The following is a 14,575-nucleotide window of genomic DNA, read 5'->3' as shown; positions in this document are numbered from 1 at the left end:
TGTAACATTCCTGTACTCAACCTCATATATAACCTGTTCTATATCAATTTGTAGGGTTTACATGTAACATTCCTGTATTCAACATAATATATAACCTGTTCTATATCAATCTGTTGGGTTTACATGTAACATTCCTGTACTCAACCTAATATATAACCTGTTCTATATCAATTTGTAGGGTTTACATGTAACATTCCTGTATTCAACATAATATATAACCTGTTCTATATCAATCTGTAGTACATAACATAATCTATCTGTATTCAGCCTCTGACTTAACCTCTTCTATATAAATCTGTAGGATATACATGTAACATTCCTGTACTCAGCCTCTGATATAACCTGTTCTATATCAATTTGTAGTGTATTCTAATAACGCTCTTGTGTATTATGAGAAAATTACTAAATTTGGTACACATTTACATTTTACGATGCTCTACAATTTAATGACAAAAATGACCGTATATGGTTATTAACCATCGGTTATGAACAAATATGGTTGTATTATTAGAAATGAGTTGTACGACTTAATTTTTTTAGCAGACGTTCTATTATTGATTACAAACAGTTGGATTTAAAATTAAATGAAGTATTACTGTCTTATTTACCAATAAATGACAATTCATATTAGTTCTTTTTTTAGAAATAGAGGGGAAAAAATCTGCAAATAATACTTATATATATATGTGTGTGTGTGTAATTCAATGAATATCATAACAGTTAAGACGACTAACATTTTGGAGTTAATCTTTATACCACCTGGGCAACTGCAGTCTGCGATAAAAGTTTATTGGATAGCAACGCTATTCCTAATATTCGCATTTTTTTCATGTTAACATTTTAATGAGTAGATAGTTTGGATTTATATTCCAACCAATAACAAAAGTAAAAAAACAAAACATTGGAATTAAATTTAATTGATATATATGATATATGTACTACATACAGACGGAAAATGTACGCCTTATTATAGTGTAACTGCTATTTTTATCACAATAGACGTAATGTATTACCACTGAACAGCCACCTATAGTTAACTTAATTATCCACACAGAAATTATTCACACAATTTTATTATTGAGAAAAGTTCCTATACAAGAGCGTTACTCTTCAATCAGCACCATATCTGTGCAAAGAATAGCGCAATTCCATCAGCACCATCCACATACAAAGATAAGCGCTCTTGAGCCAGCACTAACGTTATTGTATTTTCTGTTATCAGTTTTAAAATGAATTATTATATTAACGTATTTACTTATGCTACTACTAAAATGGTATTAAATATTAAACATATGTAGATTGTACAGTTATAAATACACTGCGTAAAAAGAAGAATGGAATACTGAGTGTGAGAATCTGAATTGTTTAACACTATAGTATGCAGGCATAACGTGTGTTTTCTACTTCCTTAGATTAACAAATTTGTTTATTTATTCAAGTGTATGCGGTTCTTTCACATTACACTTGGTAAAGAAAGTCGTTAAGTTCCTTTCCCTGTAACTACCTTTTGTACTGTATCATTCGCCAAGGATATTACTTTTGTATTCCCGTGAGACAGGTTTCTACAAGGTATAGAAAATTAAACTATATGAATGTGTAGACAGCGACCTTTTTCATTGTCCGGTCAAGTGATGTCTAAAGGCTACAACATCCTTTATTTTCTAATGGGAATAACCAACAGTCACGTGATAGTACAAGTCACCCTGCAAAAGTATGACATAAATACGAAACTTTATAACCCGAACCCTTTTTTAAAGGTGGAAGTTTCTTCATCTGGGCAAACTTTTATGTGGTTTCGTATTTTTGTCTTTAACTGATTTTTTGAACCTAAGTGTTTTTCTTACATCGTGAAGGAAAGTATGCCAATATAAAACGTGAATTTTCTCAGACTCTGAACAATAATATTCTTAACTCCAACTTCTAGAGAGATGTATAAACTTAACTACAGGAAAGACGACTGTCTGCCATGATAATTGAAATACGTATATTCCCGTTTGTGTTCTTTAATAATGGTTATTTCTATCGTCTGTTTCATACTTATGTACAGTATCTTTCTTTCACGAACACAGCAAGACTCAGAAAATTCGTAGTTAGTTCATAGTAAATACGTTTTTCAAATGTCTCATTATTCTGCGGATCTATCTTATTTACTCTTGGTGAGAATTAGTTGTGCCTCAGAATACTATAGCACTCTGTAAAAAGTGAAATATTTGGGACCTGCAGACGATTTATTTGATACAAACATGATGTAATAAAACGACGAGTGAGAATGTCTAACTGTTAAAGTTGGTACAAACATAATTGAAAATCAGTGATGTAGCTGACACAAGCATGGTGTAAAAAGTAGAAGGAAATACTGAGTAGTATATCTAACTGATGCGAGTGATATAAGCACGATTTAAGAACAATTGTAATACCAAAGAAGATAAATTATGTACAGATAATGCAACCGCGAAGCAAAATAACAAAATATTTTGTTTGTTTGTATATTTATTGATAAACGCAAAGCTACAGAATGGAATATTGGGGCTTGGTCCACTGCAAAGATGAAACTGGGGATGGGGTCATAAGGAATTATCGAGGAAGTACAGGTGATACTCTCGTCTGTAAAAGTAAGTCTTTGAAGTTTTAATGATTTGCAGTCGCTAGAAAATTGCTAGAATAAATGTGTTATTCCAGGGAAACCTATTGACTGCTTGCGTATGTTACAACACTGAAACATATTGACTGCTTGCGTATGTTACAACACTGAAACATATTGACTGCTTGCGTATGTTACAAGACTGAAACATATTGACTGCTTGCGTATGTTACAAGACTGAAACCTATTGACTGCTTGCGTATGTTACAACACTGAAAATGAACAGTTGTTTGCCACGTTTCATGTGTGTAATTATCTGTTTCCATTTATAGCTAATACTGTCATTAAAAGCCCTTTGTCTGTCCATATACTTGTCTGTCTGTATGGTCCTTAATAACTGTTAGTGCACAACTTCTGGTTGAAATAGACATGTTTATTTTTAGTCTCCAGTTGTCGGAAACAGACCTTGCATATTATATTGATTTACACCAGACATATCGTGTATTGTTTGTTACATGCGTAATCTGGAATTAACAAGGAGGGCATATTCCGTTTGCCTGACAAACAGTCAAACTTAACGACGTAGCTATTAAAAAAAATTCTTCCTACTCTAATTTCTATGTTGCTCAGTTCAGTTCTGTGTATTTGAATTTTGTAATAAACAATTTACTCGAATAAAAATTATAGTATGTTTTCTTTTAAAATTTAAAGCAAAATATGATGTTGAATGATTAACATTCATAGCATTTTAGTTTGAATTTTTTTTATCACTACTTGTTTGTTTACATAGCCAAACATTGTCCCAGTAATCAGGAAATTTGTGGCAATGAACTGGAACTGTATAAAGAACAAAACTAAAAATATGTGTTGGTGGAGTTAACAATCTTTACGTGGCAGTAGTTGTAGTTCAAATTTACCGGAAATGTTCCAGTTTGGTTTTAAATAGCCATAGTAACAATCAGTAATTGCTAAGTAAAACTTATAGGTAGATATCTGGTTCCAACTTAGGCTGGAGTTTTAAAGTAATATGTGCATTGCTTACAAACAAACTTACAACTTAATGGTTTTTAAATATATATGTAAGCTTATAACTTCTTAAAAACTTCTCACCATTTCACTTGTTGCCATGAGTTATTGATAACGAATCTGATTTTGTAGATATTTATGTATAATGGTTCAGTTAGTTACTTAAGTGTTGTTTGAGATTTTTTATAAACGGATTGAACAAAAATGCTCAACGTTTTGTCTTTAGACGCGACATTTATCAATGCAGCTCTAAGTTGTTAGTTTCTAAGCGCATAGTTCTAAGTTATTAGTTTTAGATGTGTAGTTCTTAGTTGTTAATTTCTAGGCGTGTAGTTATGAGTGGTCAGTTTCTAGAAGCGTAGTTCTGTCAGGTTTTAGGTATGGGTAGGATTCTTTATAGTAGGTGCCTGTGATGTGTTGGCGATAAATTTCAACAATAAACAAACAGCACACAGTCCACTTGTTTTAAAACAATATAATAAAACAAGTCAAACGCTTATATACTGTTGGTTATCAGAGTTGTATCCAAAGTTTGAAATAATTCTCTTTTTCGTCAGTTCACACAGGCTGGTTCAGTTACTTTAGAACACAATTTGACAAGACGAATTATTATTCTCTACTCTGTTGCTACAATACAATATGTGATAATTTTACTTTAAAAATCGCCACTATACGCTCTTTATGGCTAAAACTGAAAATCATGCAATCTAGATCTAGCTTTCGAACTACATTTTCGATGCGTATTTATACCCTGACAAAGGTCTAAAACGTTCCACACACTACAAGATATTATGATGCAATAATTATCATCTAAAACAACGAGAAAAACTTAGAAGGTTCTAGTAACATGTTGCAAGAATACACAACTACACAATGAACTACACAACATATGATTAGTAAACACTTATGTAAACAAACTTGCGATAAACTATCAATTCTAAAAATAACTAAATCTAACACTCCCATTAAATTTAAACTGAAATTAATACAATTTTAAGCATGCCTGTTTTGATCCAGAACTTTTCTCGGTATTGCAATGAACGTTTTATTTAAATATAATAATTTTCATCAGCTTGAAATTTTTTGTTCGAAAGAATGAATTTATTCTATTCTTTTTCTGCAAACCTCAATGTTCAAAAATAACCTGTAATCAAAAACTACTGGAAAGCTTTTGTTGTTGAACCCAGCTTAACCCGCCATATGGTGTTTGGAGCGCGAGGGGTGGACGGTTGACTTAGAGGGAATTGCTAAAAGACACATGAACTTGTAGGCTCTTTGGCTCTGTTAAATCTACGAAACTGGCCCAGTAAAGACTTGAGTAGAATATTGAAGGCCACAATGGTTTATTTTTAGTTTGATTTTGTGTGTTCAAGACACATGTAATGACTGATCGTTATTGACAACGAGTTTTTTTATTGAAAACCGTTTGCTTACTGCACGAGCAAACATTATGTAATAATTTCTTCATTTCGTGAATTTCCTTCTAAAGACATCAAACACTTGCTTTATTTGATCCGAATCATTGAATGCCTTTTTTATTACAATGTAAGTGTATAAACCCACAATACCGGCTGTAGCTGCCTGGATTTATAAAGATCTAGCTGTCCTTACCCGGCGTTGCCCGGGTATTACTTGAAAAGAGGGCCAATATTAGTAGCTAGGGGGGGGGGGGCTCAATATATGTAAAATGCATAAAGGTACTAATACTGAAAATAAAGACGTACTGTTTTCAAACATTCTATGAATACGAAATTAGTACGAACTAACATTTAAATATAATCATTTCCGCCAGTAATATGAATTATAACACTTTCATGCGTGGTTTCTTTTAAAAAGTGTAAAACAATAACAGTTTTGTAACTACAGGTTTTTAAAACATTGTACAGAATAAAACCTAAGTGCTTGTTCAGCCCTCTCTATTTAATTAGTATAATCATTCACTCTCTCAGCCAGCCAAACTACTCAACTTATTTTGTAATTTAAAAATAAAAGACAATATTTAGAAACTTACACAAACACAGTACCTGCGTGGTTTCGATGTAAAATTAATCCTTTAATTTTACAATGTATTATTTGAAGTATGAAAAATTCCTTTGTTTTTTCTCTACATAATACCTATAATTGTATTTTCCTTATATTTATTATATCGAAGCAATCGATTTATATTCTATATTCATCATGATTCTATGTGTGTAATAACTTTAATACCAGATGTCAGTTACTGTTACGGCTGTTGCCTAGATACTTATTTTAAAACTGTTGATGTTAAGCGCAAAGTTACACAATGGGCTATCTGTGCTCTGCCCACCATGGGTATCGAAACGTGGTTTCTAGTGTTGGAAGTCAGTAGACATACCGCTGTGCCACTGGGGGGGGGGATTTTAAAACGGAGTTCCACAGTTAACGAACTTATATCGCTCAGTACATTGTTGCCCGATGAAGGGCCATATAAGAGGGCCGAAAGAATGCAAACAAAAATATTTTTATGTAGATAAAAGTCCGTGTATAATTCTACATATTAATTTGCGTGCGTTATGAGTTTTAAACAACATTTATTAGGGTCTATTATTTATGTGGATTTAAAATCTAAGGTCTATAATAGCGCAAAATTATAGGCCAAAAAATAATACCCAGGTGCACACCCTCGGAATTAATTTCGTATGCGTAAAAACTTTCAGGCCTCTGGGGTCTTTTTACTTGGAAATATGACACTGACTGACTGACACACACACACACACACACAAGCTGTTTTATTAGTTTAGATCTAGGCAAAATGTTAGAGTCCGTTATGTACAATATATTCATTATCAACATATTGTAAAGCTATATACTTTAAAATGTCTCGGCTTATTATATCGTTTAGCATTGTGAATTCTTGATTATGCACATGTGGAGAAAAGATCTGATATTAGAACCTTTATTATATTTTCTCTTTAGTTTTATTTAGATACAACAGCAAGTTATGTAGAACGTGAGAAGTAAAGTCTTTAGTCCATTTTATAGATAAGAAAAAAATTGAACTTTCTAGTCGTATACAACGCATTTAAAGTGTTTTAAAGAAAAGAACGTTAGATATAATCTTTACTACGTCCAACTTTCTCATCGCTTGAATCTAATTTTAGCCAAATCTACTCGACTTCTTTGTTTAATTATCATATAAGATTATTTTCAATTAAAAAGGTATATCTATCCCCCAAAAAAACTATTGTTCCACTATTGTACTATTGTTATGTAGGAATCCAGGAAACAATGGTACCAGTGATAATACAAAACGGGGAAAAAAGTTCTATTAAAAATATCAGAAAAGTTCTGTACTTTATGATTTCTACACAGGCCTAGTAAACATGTTGCCCGCCCTACTTTGTATAATTACTGGTTCAGTTTTTATCAGTGTCATTAATACGAAGAACCGTTTATTCCAGAAAAATATGGCAAATATATTGGGATAGATAAATCCAATCTTCATTTTTGAAACATTGGACTGAAAAACACTGAATTTAATTGCAAAAGGTTTTTTTCTTTTCTGTTTTACGAACTAGACTAGTACGTTTTTATGTAACTTAAATCCTGTAGGCTGTTTATTATAGTTATTTATAGATGTTACTTAGGGCTGATATTCGTGCAGAACACACATACACATATATATAGAACATATGTTAAGTGAAAGGCCTAAATGTTCGATAAACCAGTTGTATACTCAAGCGTTCATGGCAAAGAAATCAAGAATTTTTGGTAAACAAAAATCGGAAGATATTGTAATTAAATAAAGTTATTGTTTTAAAAGTTAAAATCGACAATTTCAGAAAAAGAAAACCTGTACTTCAAGTCCCTTGTCACGTTTTATTCCTGTTACATTAAGAATAATAAACACAGGTGGTTGGATGTTCTGTGGTAGAGGTGAATAACCTCAGCGTTTTCTGATTACGTTAACGATAGAAAAACAAGTAGGACTCTCGAAACAAACTCTTAAACTTCCTTACTTTAAGCATTTGTATTACAAGTACAGTCATTTGACAACTTGAATTAGTTTTGACACCAGTCTCACGAGAACTGAAAGTACATAATAGTATACACATTCGTTTAGAGGATTGCTGAAACTGCAACAAAAGACGAAAAATAAAGAACGGATGTTATCGGTTCTTTAACCACAAAAGTACATTTGCAAAAGTGGTATTTGTATTTATGGTAAACCGCTCGTCTCAAGCCTGATGAACTGAGATTAGGAGAGCGGGTTGAAGAATGAGGGCTAGTTATTTACTAACTCCGAAGTTTAACACGCTACTTATTCACCAACTATAAACAAAAGTTATAAAACGTAGGTACTTCCCAGTGCAATGGAAGGAAACAAGTAAACCATATTGTGTGTGAGACTTACTTACTGTTCAAACTGATTTAAGTTATTATATGTTAAAAATAAAGAAACAGTAAACAAGCTTGCGCACAAGTTATATATGAAATAGCAACCGAACAACTGTGTGTTTGTAATATTGTTACTAGTATGCACCACGTAATAGGACTCTGTTTAGGCCCACCCTTTTCTTAGGTGGAACCGTCCATTGTTAAGGACCGAGGGGACGGGTGAGGTGGAAATAATTGCTTCGGGCTCCGTGTTTTTCACCTTCACAACGCATGTAGCAGCTCGCTGTGACCAGTGAGTGAGTGTTGGCTTGTGTGAACGGGTGTTTGTTTAATCGGTAACCTCAAGTTAACTAGTGTATCGGGTTGTCCGGTGTGTGTAGCAACAGTATAGTGATCGTGGGTTACCGGCAGAGAAGAAACAGTTAAGTGTTTGCGTGTGCTATAACAGATCAACTGAGTGCCTCTTCTGTATATGTAAGTTAATGAAGAGCAATTCGAAAAGGCTAGATTGAAATTGCGGAAGAATAGGGCTTTGGATTTGGTAAAGTTTTACTTCTTGTAATTGGGCAATAAGAAATTCAACGTGCGTGATTTAGCAGTATTTGTTCAGCAATGATACTAGAGGTGAGATTTTGAAACATAAACTGAGTTATTAGAAAATATATTGTTAATTACGTTGTGTGTGTGTGTGTAACTGTAACCTTAGAACTTTATAAATTACACGAACAAGCAGGTATGTAAAGAAAAACAAGACTAAAATTAGAACCAACGGGGTAACGTTTAAACTAATTTCTTGACAAATATTGAACTTGGAATTTGGATAGATAAATATAATTATTTCGAAATCGAATCCAGGAAAAAATATAGTATTAGTAACTCCAAGTATGTTCAGTAATTGTGCAGTGTGGAAAATGATACCAAAATAAACAAAACTATATGTTTATGATATTTCACGTTTTTTTTTTTCTGACTTGCATAATGATTGATCGTATCACTATTACTATCGGCCATAATATTTTGTTAAATTATTCGCGTGTATTTCGCCAAAAAAGTCAGTACCATTTCTAAATTTTAAAACGCCATCATTTCGAATCAGGAAAGATCTTTTAAAAAAGTGGCAACTGCTATTATTTTTGCGTGTTGTTCTTTTCGGAGGTATGGATATGTTGGCCATTTTCACAAAATATATTGATGGAAACGATATTTTTTCATACTTTTTGAATGAAACCTAGTAGTGAACGCTTTTAATTAGGGTTAGATTAATACATCAAATAATGGGAACATTTATCTGTTGTACATTCGAAAGATTCATTTTAAAGACGTGGGTTGTTTTTCTTGCAATGAAGTTATAGTTTCAGTTTTCAAGTGTTTAGCGTGCCTAGTTCTGATATAAATTATACCTTCACATTCACATTAACTACTATTAAGTCAGATTGAAAAGTGTTTTAGTGCCATGTTGATGTTAAGAAATGCGTTTTAGCAGAAATAGAATGAAACTAAGTATGGCAAGCCAACAGAAAGAGTTATACCAGTATTGGTAAGATGATGATTCTTTAATCGAATTAAAGTGTAAATCTTTCAAGCGTGCGTATTATTAGGAACAAAATGTAAAAAAGTGTCAAGATCACTGAATATGTCAATATATGTAATGTAATTGTAAGCCTGAATTTAGTTTGGTTCTAAACTGAGTTCAAGTACGTAAGTCTAGCATTCCGCGATAAAATAGTGAAATACTAAAACAGAAAGTTGCAGCAGGAGTAACGTAGATTTCGAAAATATGTAATTCTTAAAGGCGCAGAAGGATTTAGGTCTTCGAAATTAAGCTTATTTTATTTTTACTTTTCTTGCTATAGTCGTTGATATTGATAAGAAGAACATTGGACCTTCAAAATATTTTTGGTGGGTGATATAATCTGAAAGCATCTTATCTATATTATCATGTCATGTTTATCGTATCACTATTACTATCGGCCATGTGTGTGTGTGTGTAATAGAGAATGTGTGTAAAAGAATAATAACTTAAGTTTTATTGTGTTATTTTTACATTATTTCATTTTACAGATACCTTCCTGTGTTGTTCAGTTCATTTAATGTATAATGTATACAGAGAGTAATATGAATGTGATTATCTCAAATCTATATTGTTAATTACGTTGTTATGCTATGCTTCTCCAGTGTTTCAAACCAAACAAAGTATTATTATACAGTAGGTAAACTCTATATGTAGTGATGGCCAAGTCATTCAATTGGCATAATACAAATATGCTCGCGAAAAAATTAACAATGTCAGAATTTTACTTTAAAAAATGATTTTCACTCGCTCTCATTTGTTTCTATATCCAACAAGCCCCAAAACAAGGCAAGATATCATCACTAAGATACCAAACCAGAAAGTGACCAACCCACCAAATTGTTCATCTTTCTTACTGTTTCAATCGAGATAACTCAACAACTACTTTATCACTAACGTCAGCTTGAACATAAATCCACTCTATGTGTTTCTGGGCAGTGCACGATGTCATCGCTTAATTGTAATATCTAGTAGTAATTTAAAAAAATCATAATTCTACTGTAAACGATGTTATCATTATCCCTTATATCTAGCTTTCTTAAAAACATACGTGTTCGTTTAGAAAACTGAAATACAGGGTGAAACAGGAATTACCAGCTAGTAATAGATGAACATCAGATGACTGTAACATGTAGAATACTCAATGTTTTGTGCACTATACAATCGGTTTCTTTAGGAAGCCATCTCTGTATTATGTATGAAGTGAAGAAATAAAATAAAAATCAATACACATAATATGAAATTTTATTATACACATTCATAGAATACACTAACTTTCAGTTATGGAAAAACGTCACAAAACAATTAATAAAAAGCATTTTGTAAATGTAGAACGATGTAGGAATAACGGTGCCAAAACGAATGCGAACAAGAATATATGGATGATACAGCTATACATAGATCATCCTTACATGACTTTCAATATTAAAATTTAATGTTACACTGTAAAATGCATACTCAGACTTAATATTACTGCAGTTGGAAGTTGTATATTAATCACTGTTGATATGCTGTTTGTTTATCATAATATCATGGTCATGTCAGGGTAGGCATCAATTTAGTATAAGTGAGAGCCTGGGACTTACGTACGTACAGGAAAACCAATTTGAGTCAAAACATGTCTTGATTATCAAAGATTCTCGCTACGAGGTCGGTTCAATTGACCGACCTCGTAACCATTTTGTACCCGTACGTTTTACTTTTTTAAATTTAAAGTCATGTAGAGATGGTCTATGTATAACTGTATCATCACTTTATTCTTGTTTGCATTATTTATTTGCTCTGTCATCCCTACAGCATTTTAAATTTACAAAGTGTTTATATTACATGTAAAGTGAGTGGAGCAAAGATTTGCAGTAGGGAAAACAGTGGCTATTTATAAGATAATAAAATACAGGTTTCTTAATAACTAGATAGTGCTATTTGTACATAAATCATTAAATACTTTCATTGTGACTTACTAGACAATTATTCTAGACAGAGAATAATTGTTTGTACGAATGAAACGGACTCATGTCTTGTTATAATTTCATAGCTAATGTAGGACTGAGTGAGCGTGGTGAGACGGCATCTAATTTTCGGGAAAATAAAATTGGTCTTAAAGAACAATTTATTATAATCAGCATAAACTTCGATGTGCTTCATGAAATATTATAAGGAAAACAAGAGCCACCTAGGCGTGACGTTATTTGTTTATGACAGTTTGTTAAAGACATAGCATGTTAAGCCAAATATTATATAGTCGTGTACTACTACTTTAATAATCAGTGGCTCTGCTGCATACCTCTATCTATGCGAGCTTACTATACATATCTGCGGGCTCAACACAGCGCTACTGAAAAAGAAATTACCTGCCTCTAGAACCGACCCTAGATCAGCTTGTTCTCTGTTTCGCAATGTGTCAAAATTGATAAAGACTATACAAAACTGATGTTTTTGCGATGCTATTCTATAGATGGATGATTAGATAATGAATATTTTGACCCACATGACCTCGTATGTTTTGGGTCTAGAAGTTAATATACCATTTCTAATTATCCAGTTATATGATTTATTTATGCACGAGTTTCCTTATGGTTTGAAAAATGATGAATAGTGACTTGCAGGTCGTCTAGAACACCACTCGTTTCTTTTGTTGTAGTTGAATTGTTTAACTATCAGAGGAACACTGCTTAGCTATAACTGCCATGTGCGCCATTCTATGCACTTTCTCGTAATGAATCGTATCTATAATCTTTACCTCATGTCTTAATGTGACTTTGAAGATACCATTTATGTAGTATATATCGTTGAACCTTTGGACAACCATACTGAGAAAATTGTGTAAAATATGGCAAAGCTACGTATACCGTTACCTATCGTTAACCCTTTAATGTGTTACACTAGGCGTTTAAGAAAATTCTGCACTTTTGCAATCGAAAGGTTAAAAAACGTAGCTAATACTCAACTATTTCACAGTTCAAAAGACAGGTACAACAGCAGGTAGACAGGGGAAGTTATTGCAGAGAAAGTTTATACCAGAATATTTTAGGTGTAGTATTTTCTCCTGGGCTTTCCTTTTAAACATTTGATTTATATACAACCAAACAGTTTATTTGTTGGATCTTTTGATAGCAACAACTAGTTATGCTGTATGAGCCATTAATATCTAGTCCATACATAGCTTTGTTGTTGTTGAATTTGTGTTTATAGACCACTGAATTTGAATTGGAATATGTTTGGGTAATTTTAGGTTTTCTTGTTACGCGTCAGTGTGTTGTGGGACTTTATTCTTTTTACTGCTTTAATGTGTTATCTATCAGTGTGTAGGTCATGTACAGGGTGGCCCAAAAGTAATACATGCCGAGAAGAAATAGATTTCGTGACAGCAGTGTTTATCCAGATAACACGTTCTAAACACAGACGTACACCAGAATGGACTAAGCCAGTTCAAAATGCTTTCAGCCAACAGCATGTATACATTATAGGTTGGCAGGGGTACTAGGAACTCGGATATCCGCTAGGTTTTAAGTTACGCATCCCGAACCAGGTCTCTCTCTTTGTTTTGTTTTTTTATATCCGAGTGTCACTTTACATTCTAGGCAACTGGACTGTGTTTCAGTTATTAATATTCCTTCTTGAAAACGGCACTGGATTATTCTCTTTCTTAAATTTTGGTCAAGTTTATCAGTTGCTAAGCTTTGAAGAACTGAACTAATTTATTTTTAACATTTATCGATAGCCTAATGCTTTGAAAGCTTCTATTGCCATTTAATAGATCCTTATTAACCTTTATTATATGTAGGGTCTATATGCTAGAGCTCTTACAGAATTTTTCAGGAATTTGTGAAAACTGCAGTTCGGCATTTTTTTTTTTTAATTTTAACAAAATTTTCTTTTCAACGTGTAAAACAGCAGCGATCACAAAATTACTGATACTTAAACCTAACAATTTCGTTAAATAAATAATCACTGAAACATTAATCTTAATAATTTAAACTATATACATCAGTGTGTATGCAAGACAGATCAACTGTAAGTAGTCTTTTATCTTTTATTAGACAGGTTTCGTTCTATGGTGGTATGTGCCAGATGTTCATCAAACGTATGAGTATTGTATTATATTAAATTTTTATCGACAATGTTCTTGATTACCCTGTGATCTCATTTGTTCCTACTAATTCTGTATGTAGATCAAGGGTATCCAGTATCAGATTGGACCTCACATGACACTAAAATTAAAAACCATGCTTCAAAATAGACTGTCTCCAAACACGTGTTAATAATATGTATATAACTTGAAAATTTTGTTTCTAGTCCTGAAAAAGTCACAAAGCCAAATATAGTGAGCCATACATTAGGTACTGTTAGTAAAATTAGGATCTACTCCGTTTCACATGAGAGAAAACAAAAGTCGTTGCGATAGTTGTTCGTGGCAATGAACGTTTAGAGCTTATTTGTGTATGCAACAACAATACGGTTTGAAAGTTTTTACCTCGAAGAGTGTGTTATTTATACAGCTCATGAAAAAGTTTTTTGGCTTTGATTTTTCTCTGAACCTGGTATTGAATTTATTATTTTGGAATACATGTGTCAGGTTTTCTATGTATGTATGGGCCGGATTGTTCTCAGTAGGTGTCTGTGACTTGGCGATAAGTTTCAACAATAAACAAATAGCACACAGTCCACTTGTTTTAAAATAATATATTAAAGTAAGTCAAGCGTATATACAAATGTTCGTTACACTGTTGGTTATCACAGTTGTATCCAGAGCTTTAAATAATTTTTCATAAAATTCAACACAATCTGGTTCAGTTACTTTAGAACACAATTTGACCAGACAAATGATTATTTTCTACTTTGTTATTACAATACAATCTGTGATAATTTCACTTTAAAAATCGCCACTATATGCTCTTTATGACCAACTTACAATCATGCAGTCTATATATATATACACCTGGAAAAAAGTTAAGCACCCCCAAATATTTTTCAGGATTGCTTATTGAAAATAAGGTTTAATTTTCATGATGTTGAGCAATGTTCATAATTTCAAACAT

The 14,575-nt window shown here is 32.6% G+C and overlaps 1 protein-coding gene across 6 annotated transcripts in view; it reads left to right on the top strand.

Annotated features, from left to right (window-relative positions):
• LOC106461263 (TOX high mobility group box family member 4-like) overlaps positions 1-14,575 on the top strand; it is a 151,084-nt gene that overhangs the window by 101,476 nt on the left and 35,033 nt on the right. The window contains exon 1 of one of the 6 annotated variants that reach the window (XM_022388130.1): positions 2,522-2,612. The exons of 4 other annotated variants lie outside the window; for them this stretch is intronic. Coding sequence is in view for 1 of the 2 variants with exons in the window: in XM_022388127.1 (XP_022243835.1) it covers positions 8,579-8,590 (12 nt within the window). In the remaining variant the exon portion in view is untranslated. Of the gene's footprint in view, positions 1-2,521; positions 2,613-8,276; positions 8,591-14,575 lie in introns of those variants that run through there. One more of the 6 variants, XM_022388127.1, reaches the window with a different exon arrangement.

Source organism: Limulus polyphemus, unplaced genomic scaffold (genome assembly GCF_000517525.1).
Source record: "Limulus polyphemus unplaced genomic scaffold, Limulus_polyphemus-2.1.2 Scaffold923, whole genome shotgun sequence".
Taxonomy (NCBI): Eukaryota; Metazoa; Arthropoda; class Merostomata; order Xiphosura; family Limulidae; genus Limulus; species Limulus polyphemus.
The sequence above is the reverse complement of the archived record's forward strand: the minus strand, read 5'-3'. Positions and strand labels throughout refer to the sequence as shown.